Source organism: Salvelinus namaycush, chromosome 27, assembly GCF_016432855.1.
Source record: "Salvelinus namaycush isolate Seneca chromosome 27, SaNama_1.0, whole genome shotgun sequence".
Lineage (NCBI taxonomy): Eukaryota > Metazoa > Chordata > Actinopteri > Salmoniformes > Salmonidae > Salvelinus > Salvelinus namaycush.
The window spans coordinates 32,180,095-32,197,058 of record NC_052333.1 but is presented as its reverse complement, the minus strand read 5'-3'; the positions used below and the strand labels follow the sequence as shown (position 1 = coordinate 32,197,058).

Below are 16,964 nucleotides of genomic sequence, written 5' to 3'. Positions count from 1 at the left end.
AATATGTCTCATATTTATTGCACAAATTTGTTTACATCCCTGTTAGAGAGCATTTCTCCTTTGCCAAGATAATCCATCCACCCGACAGGTGCGCCATATCAAGAAGCTGATTAAACAGCATGATCATTACACAGGTGCACCTTTTGCTGGGAACAAAAGGCCACTAAAATGTGCAGCTTTGTCACAACACAATGCCACAGATGTCTGATGTTCTGAGGGATTGTGCAATTGGTATGCGGACTGCAGGAATGTCCACCAGAGCTGCGGCCAGAGAATTGAATGTTAATTTCTCTACCATAAGTCACCACCGTCATTTGAGAATTTTGCAGTACATCCAACCGGCCTCACAACCGCAGTGAAGAAGCCAGATGTGGAGGGCTGGCGTGGTTGCTCATGAGCAACCACTCCAGCCCTCCACATCTGGCTTCTTCACCTGTAGGATCATCTGAGACCAGCCACCCAGGCAGCTGATTAAACTGAAGAGTATTTCTTTCTTTCATAAATAAAAATTAATTGTGATTGGCTGGGCCTGGCTCCCCAGTGGGTGGGCCTATGCCCTACCAGCCTGGCTGTGCGCTCATCCAGTAATGTGAAATCCATAGACAGTGTCACCCCTATTCAGCTACATAGCCTTGCAGTATATTGCAAATACATTTGAAAATACTTAAGTACGCATTTGTCTGGTATCAGTATAGATGGAATTGTGTTTAACTTGCATTCAGAAGTCCTGATTTTCTGGTAGGATTACAAGGCATACATAACCTCACACACATACAAAACTTACTCACTGCTTTCCTTCAGAATGGATCAAATAAGCAGCGGAATGCAAAATTTATTGGAAATGGTAAAAAGCAACACTTTTTTGTTACAACATGGATTATCAAAAGTGGTCTTTAACTAATACAGGATTTGGCCTTGTTTCGACCAGGGCCTTTATATAGGCAGAACCAGGCTCGGTCTTGACCGTATATCAAATCCATTCCACCATGACACCATCCTCAAAGAAGGCAGAAATGATCAAGAACATCTGAACAAGAGTGTATGGGAGGAGGTATAGAAAAGAGTTGGGGGCAAACGTAGGACAGCAGTACACAGATGAGAAAAAATTGCAAAAAAAGTTATGAAACTTGTAGACTTGTAAATTAGTCTAGATGTTATTGAAACAGGAATTAAGTGAAGGAAGCAGCATAGGAATATGGATGTATGTAGAGTGGGCTCATAGAAGTAAGATGGGTGCTTCAATAGAGTCTGACGTTCAGGAGTGGTTGGACATAAGATGGGGAGCTGGTAAGCTTCTGCCCCCATTTTAGGTCGTCACACAAATATTCCCCCACCCATGTCCAGGGGTCTCAGTGTTATGTCCCTTGACGCTATTATACCAGTCGCAGTGTTCAAATCGTGTATCTGTGAATCACAACATGAAAGACAATGAGTGACAACATTTCCACATGTTGAGCCATACAACATATAACTGAAGCATACAGTATTGCAAGAGTTTGCTGCTGACATGTACACTGCAAGTCTGAATGATGTGAGCATCTTACCCCAGCTGTAGGTCCATTGTGTGGGTGATCGTTTAAGCCTCAACATCAACCAGCTCTGGTGGCATTGGGGACTTGGGATGCTTGCTCTCAAAGTGCTGCTTGAATGTCTTCGGATCCGGCATCTGCGTCTGTAAGGGTCAGGTAAGGAATGGAGGATATTAACAATCATTGGCTGAGACTGAATTTTCAGGTGACAAACAAAAAGCAATAAGATGCATCAAACTACTACACATCACACAGGCCAGTACACTGGACTGCACTGAGAGAAACCTAAAAAGGTAGGCACGTGAAACATTCAGGTTGCTGCACAGACTATGGAGGCTCTAGTCTAGAGTGCCAGGCATTTGTTCAACTCTCTAAATGGTTAAATGACTCTGACATTCAGGGGTGGTTGGAGAGACTGCTGGTGCTGGTGAGCTTCTGCCCCTTCTGCCCCCCTTTAGGTCGTCACACAAATATTCCCCAACCCATGTCCAGGGGTCTCAGTGTTATGTCCCTTGAAATATATGTACTTTTGGTAATACTTTGTGATTGGGCAACAAATACCATCACCTTAAATTGACATGTTAAATTATTTTGCCATAGTAAATTGTATACAGTATTGCGCAAATTTCCCTAATGCAGACAGTTTGTGTTACTACCTACCTTACACAAGCTTTTCACCCTATAAAACTTAGTGGAATTACACATCATTTTAACCTCAGATTGGTGATGTTAGTCTAAAGGTTTATAGACATCACGATGACATAAGATTGATTGCTTAAAACAGATCAATATCTTTGGTTTTGTACCATTGATTTTTCCAAGCTCTGGGATGAGCAGAACTTAGAACGCGGAGTTAATTAAATGACCAGGAAATGGCACAGACATTTTTTTTTGGGGGGGGGGGGGCTCTCTATAAAAGTCAATGGCCACACACCAATACATGGATTTGACTGTCAAACTATTACTTAAATAGCAGTCAACGGTTGTCACCGTTGTTATTCTATAGAGGGTCGTGATTCGTTTAGGTTAACTAACAAAACAAGTGGTCTGGTCCCTTTTCCATGATGGAAGCCTCCCGAAATCAACATCCCAAAATATAGATGTATGCCTTCAAGTACTCATCTAACCGACCATGTATAGGTTATTCCAAGTTTCCGTGTGGCCTTTGAATAGTGTTAGTTCAAACACTACTACACCCAAAACGTATGCCCCCTGTTCTATTGATTTCAGCGGGATATCGATGGAAGTGATTAACAAAACAAAAAAAGTGTTGCGTTACACTTACCACGTTGGCGACACACTTGACTAAAAATGCAACGCTTAAAAATGTAGTTAGCCGTCTTCTACAAATTGTCCTCTAACCAGTGATTATTTCCAGATACTGTGATGGTTGAGCCATGCTAGTTAACAGGACGTGCCACCTCATCCCCCCCTCTCGCGCAATTGATTTCAACGTGATATCGATATGAGTGATTGACAAATAAGTGTTGCGTTTCTCTTTTACTTTTGGCGACCCACAAATTAAATTGCATCCCTCAAAAATGTAGCCGACTGTCTTCTGCGGGTTGTTCTCTAACCAGTGATGTAAAAAACTTCTCCAGCGTGGCGGATGAATCAGAATTAGTTGGGTAACATAGATAAATAAGATGTTTTATTTATATAATATGCTTATGTGAGATACTTGTCATTAGAATGTATCCCTTTGGACTATAGTTTTGGCAGTTGCACTTTTCCCTCAGCTAGGGCTCAGTCACTTGGGGCCCAGAGAGGGGAGAGGTCAGGCTTGTCTTTCACATGTCCCTGGTGCTATGCAGAATATCAGAAAGGGAAGAGGACAGAATGGAACATTCTCTTCATATGTGAATGTGTCTTTACCTATTCTTAAACCATGTGAAGGGATGGCTTGATTAATGGGGAACCAATTACTTGTCTCCACAATGTCTGTGCGCTTATACTGGGATAGTGTATGACCTAGAGGCTCACTCCCCTCAGTGAGCTTGTCCAGGAGTGGGGTCAAGAGGGGGTTTACTTGAGATGGGATTATCTAGAGTTGACAATTGAGTTATGCCTTGGATGAGGTAATGTTTTTGAACTATGAAGTACCAGGAACGAGATTAGAACCACGTTTTAGAGACCAAACTGAGCAATAATTTATAGCGAATGCTATCTGGCTAAGGGATACTCCTTTCTCAAGTAAAAGTCCCTTTGTGAAGAGTTCCTAAGATCTGTGGTTCGTCATGTAAGTTGAGAGGGGTGTATCTTGGCTATAAAAGATCTCTGTATTTTTCTGTAGCGACTCTCAAAATTCATTATAGATAGTGAATTGTTGAAAGTCAAAGGCTAAAGCTTAAAGCAGGTGTATCTCACTGATTATCCCTAAAGCCAAAACCTCATTTGGCCGCCTTTCCTTCCAGTTCTCTGCTGCCTGCGACTGGAACGAATTGCAAAAATCTCTGAAGTTGGAGACTTTTATCTCCCTCAACAACTTTAAACATCTGCTATCTGAGCAGCTAACCGATCGCTGCAGCTGTACATAGTTCATTGGTATATAGCCCACACAATTTACCTACCTCACCCCCATACTGCTTTTATTTATTTACTTTTCTGCTCTTTTGCACACCAGTATCTCTACTTGCACATGATCATCTGATGATTTATCACTCCAGTGTTAATCTGCTAAATTGTAATTATTCGATTTCTTGCCTACCTCCTCATGCCTTTTGCACACATTGTATATAGATTCTCTTTTTTTCTACCATGTTATTGACTTGTTTATTGTTTACTCCATGTGTAACTCTGTGTTGTTGTCTGTTCACACTGCTATGCTTTATCTTGGCCAGGTCGCAGTTGCAAATGAGAACTTGTTCTCAACTAGCCTACCTGGTTAAATAAAGGTGATTATTTTTTTTATTTTTTTTAAAGCTCATTAAAGATGTAGTTTAAGTATAACTCTGACTGTGTGTGAAGTTTGTAACTCTCCTCATTTGGTAAAGCAGAAAAATGCCACCACATTAGTTTCCATGCGTTTTTTTAGTTGTGTTAATTTCAACAGCACGTACAACCTGATTTCCACCCTAATCGGTATCAGTTATATATCAAAACAGGGTTTTTGGTGCGTGTACAGTTTATACGGTGCATGTTAAAAAATACAAAAGTAATTTTATTATTGTTGCACATGTGTATATAGTAAATTTGAGGTTTTCAATATATAACACTGTTTCTGCTTATTGGTTATTGATTTGAACACGTTTTTTATTTTTATTGGGATATTTATCAAAATGTCTTGTCAAACAGAAGCAGCAACTTAAGTTTTGGACAAATGTAACTTTCAACATTCATTTCCAATGGTTATGTACTTAAAAATCTGGTAAAAACTACTAAATGAACCCCAAAACATGCTGTAATTTATTTATTTGATGATCTAGTTGAAATCACCAAAACAGGTGTCCTCTGCATAGGGCTGTGGCTGTCATGAAATTGTCAGTTCGCGATTGTCAAGCAAATAACTGCCAGTCTCACAGTAATTGACTGTTAACCTCTCTTGGGTAGGGGGCAATATTTTGATGTATGGATGAAAAGCGTGCCCAGAAGCTAGGATATGCATATATTGGTAGATTTGGATAGAAAACACTCTAAAGTTTCTAAAACTGTTAAAATTATGTCTGTGAGTATAACAGAACTGATATGGCAGGCAAAACCCCATGGACAACCCCCCCCCCCCCAAAAAAATCTGCCTACCCCTATTTTCAATGGCTATCACTTTTATTATAAGGCCAAGTCCTCCCAGATTGCAGTTCCTAGGGCTTCCACTAGATGTCAACGGTCTTTAGAAAGAGTTTCAGGCTGGTTTTTGGAAAAATTAGCCAGAAGATAGTTTTTCTAGGTGGCTCCCATTTTGGCTGTGGCGTTTCCAAGCGCGTGGAAGAGAGCGCGTTCTTTGGTATTTTTCTCCTGTAAAGACAATAACGATTCTCAGTCTTAAATTGTATATTTTATTTACGTATTAGGGTACCTAAGGTTTGATTATAAACGTTGTTTGACTTGTTTGGAAAAGTTTATTAGTAACGTTTGGGATTAATTTTGTATGCATTTTGATGGAGGGAAACTGGGTGTATTATTGACTGAAGCGCACCAGCTAAACTGAGTTTTTATGGATATAAAGAAGGACATTATCGAACAAAATGACCATTTGTGATGTAACCGGGACCTTTGAGTGCCAACAGAAGATCAAAGGCATTTTTTATATCGCTAGTTCTGACTTTCGTGTCGCACCTGCCTGGTTGAAATATGTTTTTCATGTGTTTGTATGCGGGGCGATGTCCTCAGATAATCGCATGGTTTGCTTTCGCCGTAAAGTCTTTTTGAAATCTGACACAGCGGCTGGATTAACAAGAAGTTAAGCTTTATTTTGATGTATTACACTTGTGATTTTATGAAAGTTAAATATTTATAATACTGTTGTTTGAATTTCGTGCTCTGCAATTTCACCGGATGTTGGCCCATAAGAAGTTAACAAACACATTTAGCATCTCCTTGCTTCCACGCATAGCATACAAGCCACTGATGCAGACCTTTGGAACATCTACACTTTAAAAAGTCTAATAAATCCATGTAATATAGCCTACACCTTCACAATAAATCCATTTTAGACAGGTCTAAAGAAACATGACATGAAGAAAATGTAGTCTATTTCAGAAGAACAGAATTGCATACTTTGAGTTGTCCTTATGTTAGGCCCTGATCTGGCTATGCCATATGGCTGTGGGCTACACTAGTTCATGTAACAGACAAGATTTGCTTAGAATTGCATGGAATTATTTTACAGTATGAAGAACAATTAAACATAGCTAAATAAAATAGAAAGAATATGTTCTCCAAACATTTTGAGGGAGTGCGCATATTCTGTGTTGAGTGGTTAACAAAGAAACAGGTACTCCTATATGCTTAATTTAGAGTTATTTATGTACCTTTTGTTGCGACACCCATGTTGGGCTATATATTTTGATTTGTAAAACATTCGAAGGCTGCATGCTGCGACTCTAATGAGGATTTGAAAAAAGTTGCATGAAAGACATGAGCTCTGTTTTGTTTTTTTGCGCAGGCTGTACACACTTCATCAGACTCTCATTCACAATTTGGCCTCGAATTTCCCAGTGGCATCCCATGTGTCCGTAATGCCCCCTAAAAAAATCCATGCCTTTTGCGGCCAGTGGCAGCGTGGTCTTGGGCTAAATATAATAATTACAATTCCCTTCTCCCGGCTGGGTGCCGAAGCACTTCTCACTCACATGGCTCCGTCACAGGATCGGGTCTTTCTTACAGGCTAAAAGTGAAGACAGACACAAAGACAACTGCGCACATCATTATCCATTTCTGAGGATATTGAAAAAAAAATGTCAACATTTACTTTTCGCCAGCCAACAAGATGAGTAGGCCTAACGAACAGCAAAAGCACTAGACTATATCAATCTACTACCACCCATAGTACAAAAGTTTACCTATTCTATGCAAGAAACAAACATTCCCCAAAAAGTCTGGGACAGTTGTGGGATGCGATAGATCCCAAATTAATACAACCACTAGCATTAAAAAAACTGTTTTAAGCAATGAGCCTGACGCAACAGATGAGAACTTTTAGCTTAACATTTTTGAAACTATTAGGCTATATCTTCACATTATAACCACAGCAATGCGCACATGGCAGTAGGCTATAAGTGCAAATGTTTCATTAGCAGGAAAACACAACTCTCAAGTGACCACGTGTGTTATGGTGAAAATTATCTTCCCCAAACTTGAAACTCATGAGTTGCGTATGTACGCCAGTTAGGCTCTACACCCGTTGTAAAGCGTATTAATGTGCTTCATTTTAAGAAGTTATTTGGCCACTTTAGTTGTGATAAAAACCTTATCAAAACATATAGGCCTATGGGCTAGGCTACATGAGGTGTACAACTATGATTTGAAAAAGCTTAGCATCATTCACAAGTGATTTAATCTTGTCTTTATATATACACACTAAATAATGTGTGAAATGTGTGTTGATTTAAAATGGACCGTTATCATGCACCGGTCTCGAAACATGGGCAGCGGAAAAAATGCATGTCACCTATGCACTTAAATAGCAAATGGAGGATGCTTTTCCTGTGGTTCATTTTCATGCCAGCCATGTAGGCTATACTCCTGCTGTAAAGAGAAGTATTGTGCTTAATATTAGGAAAGTTGAAAAATAAAGCCTATAGAAAGCTGATGGGATCCTCCTCTTTTTAATAAAGGCCATCACTCTTTTCTCACGTAATTGCATAGCCTACAGAAATGTTGTGCAACACGAGCTCTCATGAAGTGTTTGATTAGATAGTCGATTACATTTGCATTGATGTCAGAGTAATTAGAGGGACAACAGAGTGCTGAGTACCAGGCAGTTAGCAAGTTTGGTAGGCTACTAATAACTAGCAGTAGCATCAGAGCTTGGATAAGCCTAATTAGTGACTAAACGGTCACGTGGAGTTTGCCTGCCGTCATGACTTGTGACCGCTGGTGTGGCGGTAATACAGTCACCGTAACAGCCCTAGCCCTGCCTACTAAAGGCACATAAAGTACCAACCACTAACACTCACCCGGCAGACAGGACAGGTGTGGACAAGTGCTGCCTTGGCTGCAGTCTTCTGGTCTGCTGCCGTTCCCTTCTTTTTAGCAGCTGCCGCCTTGGCGTTCTTTTGCTGGGATTGAATCTTCTGTTGCCCGCGAGCCATAGCCTACCTGAAAGAAACAGAGACTTCTAAAAATGCAACTCATAGCATTGATATTTATCTGTTGATACTAGTATTGCAGTCTTGTCAGCAATCTAGCCATCTATGAAGAAAATGTACAAGTGAATTTAGCTAAACACGTGACTAACCAGCTGACAACTAAACAAGAGATTATGTATGATTATTTACCTATCTAGCTTGTATTTAGTAAACAATAGGTTTGTTATGTAACAGATTTAGACTATAAGATTTAGGCGTGCTATACAATCTAATGGCTAACATATTTTGTGACGGCATCAGCTGGATAGTCAGGTGTGACTAGTCAATAGAGAAGCGTGTGGCCGAGTTTATTATCTTCTGTTCTGAGAAGAATGTGATAAGCATTAAGCAAGAGCCAAAACATTCCACTGTAGTGGCTAACTGCGGTGTATTCACATAGAAGAAAACGGGACGAAACTGACCTATGTGAATTTGTCCAATAGAATCTCGTTTTCGTTGCTAAATGTTTTGCAACTGTTTGCTACCGTGTGCACTCATGATTATACCCCGTATTCCTCGCATTGTAGCTAACTTTAGTTCGGCTGGCAAAAATAGCTAGCACATCTAGCTAGTAAACTAGCCAATTGATTACTAACAGTTGCGTAATAACTAAGACAAACATGTATGCGGCGCGAACTGAAACAAAATAGAGCATGGTTAGCCAATTCTAACAGTTCTTAGCTAGCTAATCAAGTTAGCCAGCCATTTCAAGTGTGGCTTAGTTAGCTATTTAGCTACCGTCGCAGAACTGGATAGCTAAACCAACATTAATGTTACCAAATATTTTATTTGGCTATAAGTTAAACACACCAACATGTGTGCTGTTCAATCTGATAAATAAAATGCTTGTTTTTTAAAAATACCTTCGCGTTGTTTCGCCCGGCTTCGTTCTCCTTGGGTGTTGTACCAGAATCGGAAGTTGGCTAGGAGGTATCAAAACTACGGAGCGCCGCCTTCTTTTTCTTCTTCGATGAGGTTTACCGGCGGTTGGCATCCAATAAATGTTGCATTACCGCCAGCTATTAGACTGGAGTACAACTCCCTTATACTTTGGTCGAAAAAACGAAATAAATAAATAAATACCCTACCATCAAACACAGCACTCACAATATTTTTGTTTTCAAAAAGCCCAACCTGTGTTGAGCCACACATTTTTAGCAATAATTAAAAAAAAAAAAATATATATATATATATTTGGGGGGCTTGCCTGTTTTGTATGTTATTTTGGCATTAATACGTGTCACATATCGTTTTTGTTTTCTTGAGTAAGTCAGCTCCAAAATACAGGTGTTTCAGCCTAGCTCAGTGCTTTCTGTGGTGGTGATGCGAGCCAGCAGAAAATAGGAGCATTGCGCAGTGATTGGCTGTGTTCTGTCACTCATGGGGACAGTACGTCATCGCCAAGTTTATGTCCTTAGTAAGAATAGACATCCAACATTTCAGCCCTTTGGGTCCTGCTATAGAGTTATATTACAAGTGCACTTCCAAGAAGGCTCAAGGTCATTGGCCACAGATAAAATTACGTCAAATCACATTATATGTACAGTAGCTTTGATTGGACTGATCATGTCAACATCTTACTTTCAAAGTCTTAGCTAGCAGTCATCATGAATCAAGTTGACAATCTACTGGCAAATCCTTTTTAATCCTTGTCATATAATGAAGAGAAATTATAGATAAAACGTATCAATGCTCATCGGCCATTGGACATAAAGATTACACAACAAGTTGGAAATTGCAAATTCAACAATGAGTCGTTTGGAAGGAATCAATGGCTAACTGCCGTCATTGCAAAGCAACCGCTAACGTTAGCCTACTATTCAATGGAGTGTCTGTGTGTTTTTCCCCCGCGTTCCCACCATAAATCCAGAGAATGCCAGACTTTGATTTGCCCACAAAAGCTTATTTAACGCATCAAATAGTGTTATATAATGTGTATCTTTTTTCACACGCAAAGACCAAAACGGCGTTCAATGTGCCTCACCCTAATAATTTGGCCTATTTTCACCTCTTAAAATTTTACCTACTGTTCTAACTCTAACATGTAGCCTATAACCTGTTTTTGTCAGGAATCAAGGTAAGACCTAGATGCAGACACATCAAATTGACAATTATTTAATATTCCAACAGGGGCAGGCAATAGATAGATCAAGGCAGGTCAAGGCAGGCAGGGGTCAGTAAACCAGAGGGGGGGCAACGGTACCGGACGGCAGGCAGGCTCAGGGTCAGTGTAGGCAGAGGTCAACAATCCAGAGGTGGGGCAAAGGTACAGGTCAGCAGGCAGGCTCAAGGTCAGGGGCAGGCAGAGTGGTCAGGCAGACGGGCTCAGAGTCAGGACAGGCAAGGGTCAAAACCAGGAGAGTGAGGAAAAAGAGAGACAGGGAAAAGCAGGAGCTCTGAACAAAAATGCTGGTTGACCTGACTAACAAGACGAACTGGCAACGAACAAACAGAGCACACAGGTATAAATACACAGGGGATAATGGGGAAGTGACACCTGGAGGGGGGTGGAGACAATCACAAGGACAGGGGAAACAGATCAGGGTGTGACAGTTTAGAGAAATGTAATCATTGAATATTGTAAGAGCTTTCATTGTCTGTTTATATGCTCCCTTTATTTATCCTACGATTCTGACTTGTTGTACAGGGAGTACACTGTAAGAATGGCCCATGTTCTGAATTCTGTCGCTGTACATTTCAAAAGTGCTGAACAAATAGTTATATTGACTACGTCTGTCGTCGCTCGCTCAATAATGTCTTAATCGAAATTACGGATTGCCTCTTATCCTCTTGACGTCCCTTTATGCCATAGTTTGTACATCTCAATTGTCAGTAGAAACCACATTTGTTTAAGCAAGTCAGCCATATCACCTATGTTTTTAACGGCAGTAAATGAGGCTGAATGAACTGTTTCGCTGCCAGACAAGGCTCCGCTGAAAGCCAGGTGAAGCAGTGGTAAGGTGTTGGGACTCTGCTATTGGGACTCTGCTGTTGGGACAGTTTTATGTAGGCCCTAACAGTTTGTGGGTACCGTTTGTCACCGTTATAGTGAAATTAATGTATTGTTAAGTGTTGTGTTGTGTAGTGGCTTTGCTGGCATGCATCCCACATTTACCTTTTTGCCCCACCAAGATTTACATGCTAAAATCGCCACTGGTCCTCCTCAGGCTAACAACCTGAAAGAATGGGACACCACCATTTAACACACCCTGTAACTCTTCTGATGTCAAGTCTCACACACCCAAATACCTTTCTGCAGCTGCCACCTCAACCTCAATTTTCTGTGACTTACGTTCCATCCCTGCAGTAAAGTTAATAAGCATTGCTATAAATGCAAAAAATCCAATATTTCTCACACCACTCCTCTCAGGATCCCTCCCCCTTGACCTTTCTTTGCAGCGCCACCTGGCAGCATGGGTGTTCTATATTTGTTCTTATCGTGCCCATACCTCTAGGTGGCGGTAGTCCATTGTGCCTTCGCATCAATACAATGGTAATGAAAGGATTAAACTGAGTGAGGTAAAAAAAAAAGACTATCTATTTGACTATAAGATACTCTTTTGGCGCATTTCCAGTGAAGGTTTACCCCGGTGTTTCACCCAAAAGGCTCACTTTTCTGTTTCAATCTACGCAGCCTGGCACCTGTGTCTCACTGGGCCATGACTCCTGCAGACCTTCTCTAATTGGGGCCCAAAGCCAAGCCACTCTTACTTTTCAGCGGCATTTGCATAACAATGGCTAACTGTGAACTTTAGCACCTTCTCACAAAGCAACTGCTTGAATGGTGCAGAGGTTGTTGATTCTGCTCGCCACAAGCCTTTAGTGTCACACACCTGATGGAAGCACAATAACACTAGAGCACACACTAACATAAAACACTGGCGACCCACTGGTGCGGGGGTAATCTCATTGGAAACACCAAAAGGGACCTTCAGGGACAGAATTCCACAGTATTCCTATGGGTATGTATGCAGTGAATGCTTCTGCATCAGGGCAGCTGATTGCTGCTTTAGGCTTAGTTTCATGAAACAACATGAAATCTATTCATGAATTCACAAGGTAATGTGTGGATTTCCCATAAAAGAAAACTCAGCACACAATGGTTTTGTGGAAAGTCCACAAACTAACCATCTAGCCACTATGCTTCATGAGAAACACGACACACTGTTTCTCCGGATGAGAATGAGGCCTGTCTTGGTATCGCCTACCCACTCACACCCCAATTCCAGATAGGCTTCCACTTATATGCATTTTTCTGTGAGTTTAGTAACTAAATGGGCAATTTCAATTATGTTTCATAAACACCCTTAATGTTTATTTACAATTTTGGTGAAACCCAAAGTTACACAAAAGCAGCAAAGGTTAATTTGATTGATAGGCTACTTATCAATTGATAGGCTACTTTCCATCTCACATTCTTTATTTGTTTTGACCTTTTCTTTTTTTATAAACACAAACAGAAACAACACAACAACAAAAACATAACCACCACACATAATACACACCACAACATGCCCACACCTGTACTTGAACGTATCAAATATACATTTCAAATTCACACACGATTATGTCCGTTGGGAAATGTCACACTCCTCAAGACGGTCAATATAATGTTTCCAGTTTTAAATGAAACATGTCTTTTGCTTTGGTTAATTTAGTAAAACACAGAATCTAATGGACTGCAACTACATAGTTCAGTCCTCCAGTTCGTTATTGACGGTGAGTATGACGCCTTCCAATTGATAGCTATAAAAAAAAATCTGCAATTTGACCAAAGTTACAAAACTTTCTTTGATATTGGTCACCAATATATACATTTCCCAACAGACATAATCGTGGAGATGGATGGGCCTTGATGGCGCCGAAGAAGATGGCCGCCGTTTTATGGGCTCTTAACCAACCGTGCTATTTTGTTCGTTTTTTCACATATTTTGTAACTGATTTTGTACATAATGTTGCTGCTCCCGTCTCTTTTACACTGCTGCTACTCTCTGTTTATTATCTATGCATAGTCACTTTAATAACGCTACCTACATGTACATATTACCTCAATTACCTCAACTAACCGGTGCCCCCGCACATTGACTCTGTACCGGTACCCCCGTATATAGCCTCGCTATTGTTATTTTACTGCTGTTCTTTAATTATTTTTTACTTTTATTTATACATTTTTTAGGTATTGTTCTTAAAACTGCATTGTTGGTTAAGGGCTTATAAGTAAGCATTTCACTGTAAGGTTGTCTTTGGTGCATGTGACAAATACAATTTTATTTTATTTGATATAAATTCCTAGACACAATGATATGATAGCACAGACATTATACCAAAATTGTGTCAGTTTGTCACAGGACCACAGCATGTAATAGCGCAGACAGAAGGGGTAACCAAGACACGTCACAGGGGCTATAAAGCTGAAGCATCTGTTAAAAACATTTTCTCACCACCAAATATGGTACTGAGAGGAATTCAGTCGCGGGTAGAAGGTGGTGCTGCGGTCTTTTGTGGGCAAATTTTGTCATCAAAGTCTGGCATTCTCTGGATTTATGGTGCTTTCAAAACAACTGGGAACTCTGAAAAAACAAGTCGAATCATGATGACGTCATTGATCTTCAGGTCGTAGCTCTAGAAAGGGGCCGGATTTACAATTCCGAGTTGGATGACCTTTCAAAACTTGTTTTCCCAGTCGGAGCTTGTATATTCCCGACTTCCCAGTTGTCTTGAACTCACTGAAGTCAAGTCTTCGCAGTTCCGAGTTAACAGTTGTTTTGAGTGCAGCACAAATCATGCTTTATTGACAGCATGGACAATGTTGAATGTTTATCATTTTAAACTTGGAAAAGAGCCTCTTAATCCCAGATTTGGGACCACACAACCACTCCACTGAATAGCAGGCTAGTGATTGCTTTGCAATGCTTGCAGTTAGCCACTGTCACTGATTTCTTCCAACCCACTCATTGTTGAAATTGCGATTTCCAACTTCACTTCATTATTTCTCCATATGACAAGGATTAAAAAGAATTTGCCAGTAGATTGTCGACTTGATTCATGATGATGACTGCTGTCGTGGAAATATTGAATCAAATATTTCTCAGATACCGGAGCTTATGAATTCAAATAGACTTTATTACAAAAAGTAACAAAGCCGAGCAATTACATGGAACAACTAAATTCTCTTTTTACAGACCAGTTACTGCACATATAACGTGATTTGACGTAATTTTATCTGTGTCCAATGACCTTGAGCCTTCTTGGATGGGCACTTCTAATGTAACTCTATGGCAGCACTCAAGGGGCTAGAATTTTGTAGCTCTACCCTGAGACTTGGCGGTGATGTAGCGTCCCCATGAGTGACAGAACATTGAGCCAATCACGGTGCAACGCTCCGTATTTTCAACTGGCTTGCCCCACCACCACAGAAAGCACTGAGCTAGACTGAAACACCTGCATTTTGTAGCTGCCTTACTCAAGAAAACAAAAAATAGACCATGTGTGACGCTCGTCTGAAGAAGTGGACCAAGATGCAGCGTGGGGTAGGTTAATCATATTCTTTAATGATAACCAGCAAAACCAAGAAAGAGAAAACCAACCCCCAAAGGTGCGGACTCCCGTCCGCAAACCTGAACCTATAGAGGAGGGTCCGGGTGGGCCTCTACCCTTGGCGGCGGCTCCGGTTCGGGGCGTAGCCCCCGCTCCGCCTCTGGCTCCCCCCACTTTGGTGGTGCCTCTGGTGCGGGGACCCTCGTCGCCGGCCCCGGACTGAGGACCCTCGCCGCAGGCCCCGGACTGGGGACCCTCGCCCCAGGCTCCGGATTGGGTACCATCGCCGGAGGCTCCGGACTGGAGACCGTCGCTGCAGGCTCCGGACTGGGGACCCTCGTTGCAGGCTCCAGACTGGAGACCGTCGCTGCAGGCTCCGGACTGACCCGTGGAGCAGGCACAGGATGAACCGGGCTGTGGGGGAGCACTGGAGATCTGGTGCTTAACCTTGGCACCACTCTTCCAGGCTGAATGCCCACTTTAGCACGGCACCTCCAGAGCGCAGGCACAAGTCGAACCGGGCTGTGGGGGAGCACTGGAGATCTGGTGCTTAGAACTTGCACCACTCTTCGTGGCTGAATGCCCACTTTAGCCCGGCACGTGCGGAGCGCAGGCACAGGACACACTGAGCTGTCACAGCGCACCGGAGACACAGTGTGCAGAGCCGGCGCAGGATACCCTGGGCCGAAACGGCGCACTGGAGACCAAGAGCGCTGAGCTGGCACAATCCGCCCTGGCTGGATGCCCACTCTAGCGTGGCACTTGCGGAGAGCTGGCTCCGAGCGCACCGGGCTGTGCACGCGCACTGGAGACACTGTGCGCTTTACCGCATAACACGGTGCCTGCCCGGTCACTCTCTCCCCGCGGTAAGCACGGGAGTTGGCTCAGGTCTATAACCTGACACCGCCAATCTCCCCCTGTGCCTCCCCCCCAATTTTGGGGGGCTGCCTCTCGTGCATGCTTCGTCGTGCCAACTCCTCGTATCTTCGCCGTTTCGCTTTTGCTGCTTCTAGCTCCTCCTTAGGACGGCGATATTCTCCAGCCTGTGCCCAGGGTCCCTTGCCTTCCAGTATCTCCTCCCATGTCCACTCCTCCAGAAAACACTGCTTGGTCTTTTTGTGATGGGATCTCCTGTGACGCTTGTCTGAAGAAGTGGACCAAGATGCAGCGTGGGGTAGGTTAATCATATTCTTTAATGATAACCAGCAAAACCAAGAAAGAGAAAACCAACGAAACGAACAGCCTTGAGGGCGCAAAAGCAACAATACAAGAACAAGATCCCACAACATAGGTGGGAAAAAAGGCTACCTAAGTATGATTCCCAATCAGAGACCATGATAGACAGCTGCCTCTGATTGGGAACCACACTTGGCCAAACACCAAGAAATACAAAACATAGAATGCCCACCCCACATCACACCCTGACCTAACTAAATAGAGAAAAAAACGTCTCTCTCAGGTCAGGGCGTGACACCATGTTTGTATGCAGCTTTATTAACTCAATTATATATATATTTTACATTGTTTGCAAACTGATATGTGACACGTATTAATGCCCAAATAACATGTAAAGCAGGCAAGCCCCCCAAAAAACATATTTTTATAAATGTTTTGCTAAAAATGTGGGGCTCAAAACAGGCTCTGCCCCATCTGCTCTGAATTACGGGTCGCCACTGTTTAGTAGGAGTGCAAGGTCAAATTGAGTTGTGCACACCAGCTATTCACAGGTGAGGCGTGCCCTAACGGAAATATGCAAATACAGTTGAAGTCGGAAGTTTACATACACTTAGGTTGGAGTCATTAAAACTCATTTTTCAACCACTCCACAAATTTCTTGTTAACAAACTACAGTTTTGGCAAGTCGGTTAGGACATCTACTTCCAAAGTTGTGGCAAAATGGCGTAAGGACAACAAAGTCAAGGTATTAGAGTGGCCATCACAAAGCCCTGACCTCAATCCCATAGAAAATTTGTGGGCAGAACTGAAAAAGTGTGTGTGAGCAAGGAGGCCTACAAACCTGAATCAGTTACACCAGCTCTGTCAGGAGGAATGGGACAAAATTCACCCAGCTTATTGTGTGAAGTTTGTGGAAGGCTACCTGAAACGTTTGACC

General features: G+C 42.1%; 1 protein-coding gene across 1 annotated transcript; it reads right to left on the bottom strand.

Moving 5' to 3' along the window:
- Positions 1-796: 796 nt before the first annotated feature.
- LOC120022235 (zinc finger protein 706-like) lies at positions 797-9,263 on the bottom strand. The gene is made up of 4 exons (XM_038966118.1): positions 9,178-9,263; positions 8,144-8,285; positions 1,545-1,672; positions 797-1,404 (listed from the first exon to the last, which is right to left on the bottom strand). The coding sequence occupies exons 2-3, from the start codon at positions 8,276-8,278 to the stop codon at positions 1,577-1,579; spliced, it is 231 nt and encodes a 76-aa protein (XP_038822046.1). The 5' UTR covers positions 8,279-8,285; positions 9,178-9,263; the 3' UTR covers positions 797-1,404; positions 1,545-1,576.
- Between the last annotated feature and the right edge of the window lie 7,701 nt (positions 9,264-16,964).

What these genes read in the sequence shown, in the direction of transcription:
- LOC120022235 (XM_038966118.1), bottom strand. Translation starts at nt 8,278, where the DNA reads ATGGCTCGCGGGCAACAGAAGATTCAATCCCAGCAAAAGAACGCCAAG. An exon ending in ACACCTGTCCTGTCTGCCGG is followed by an intron (nt 1,673 to 8,143) that starts GTGAGTGTTAGT and finishes TGACCCTTACAG; the next exon opens with ACGCAGATGCCGGATCCGAA.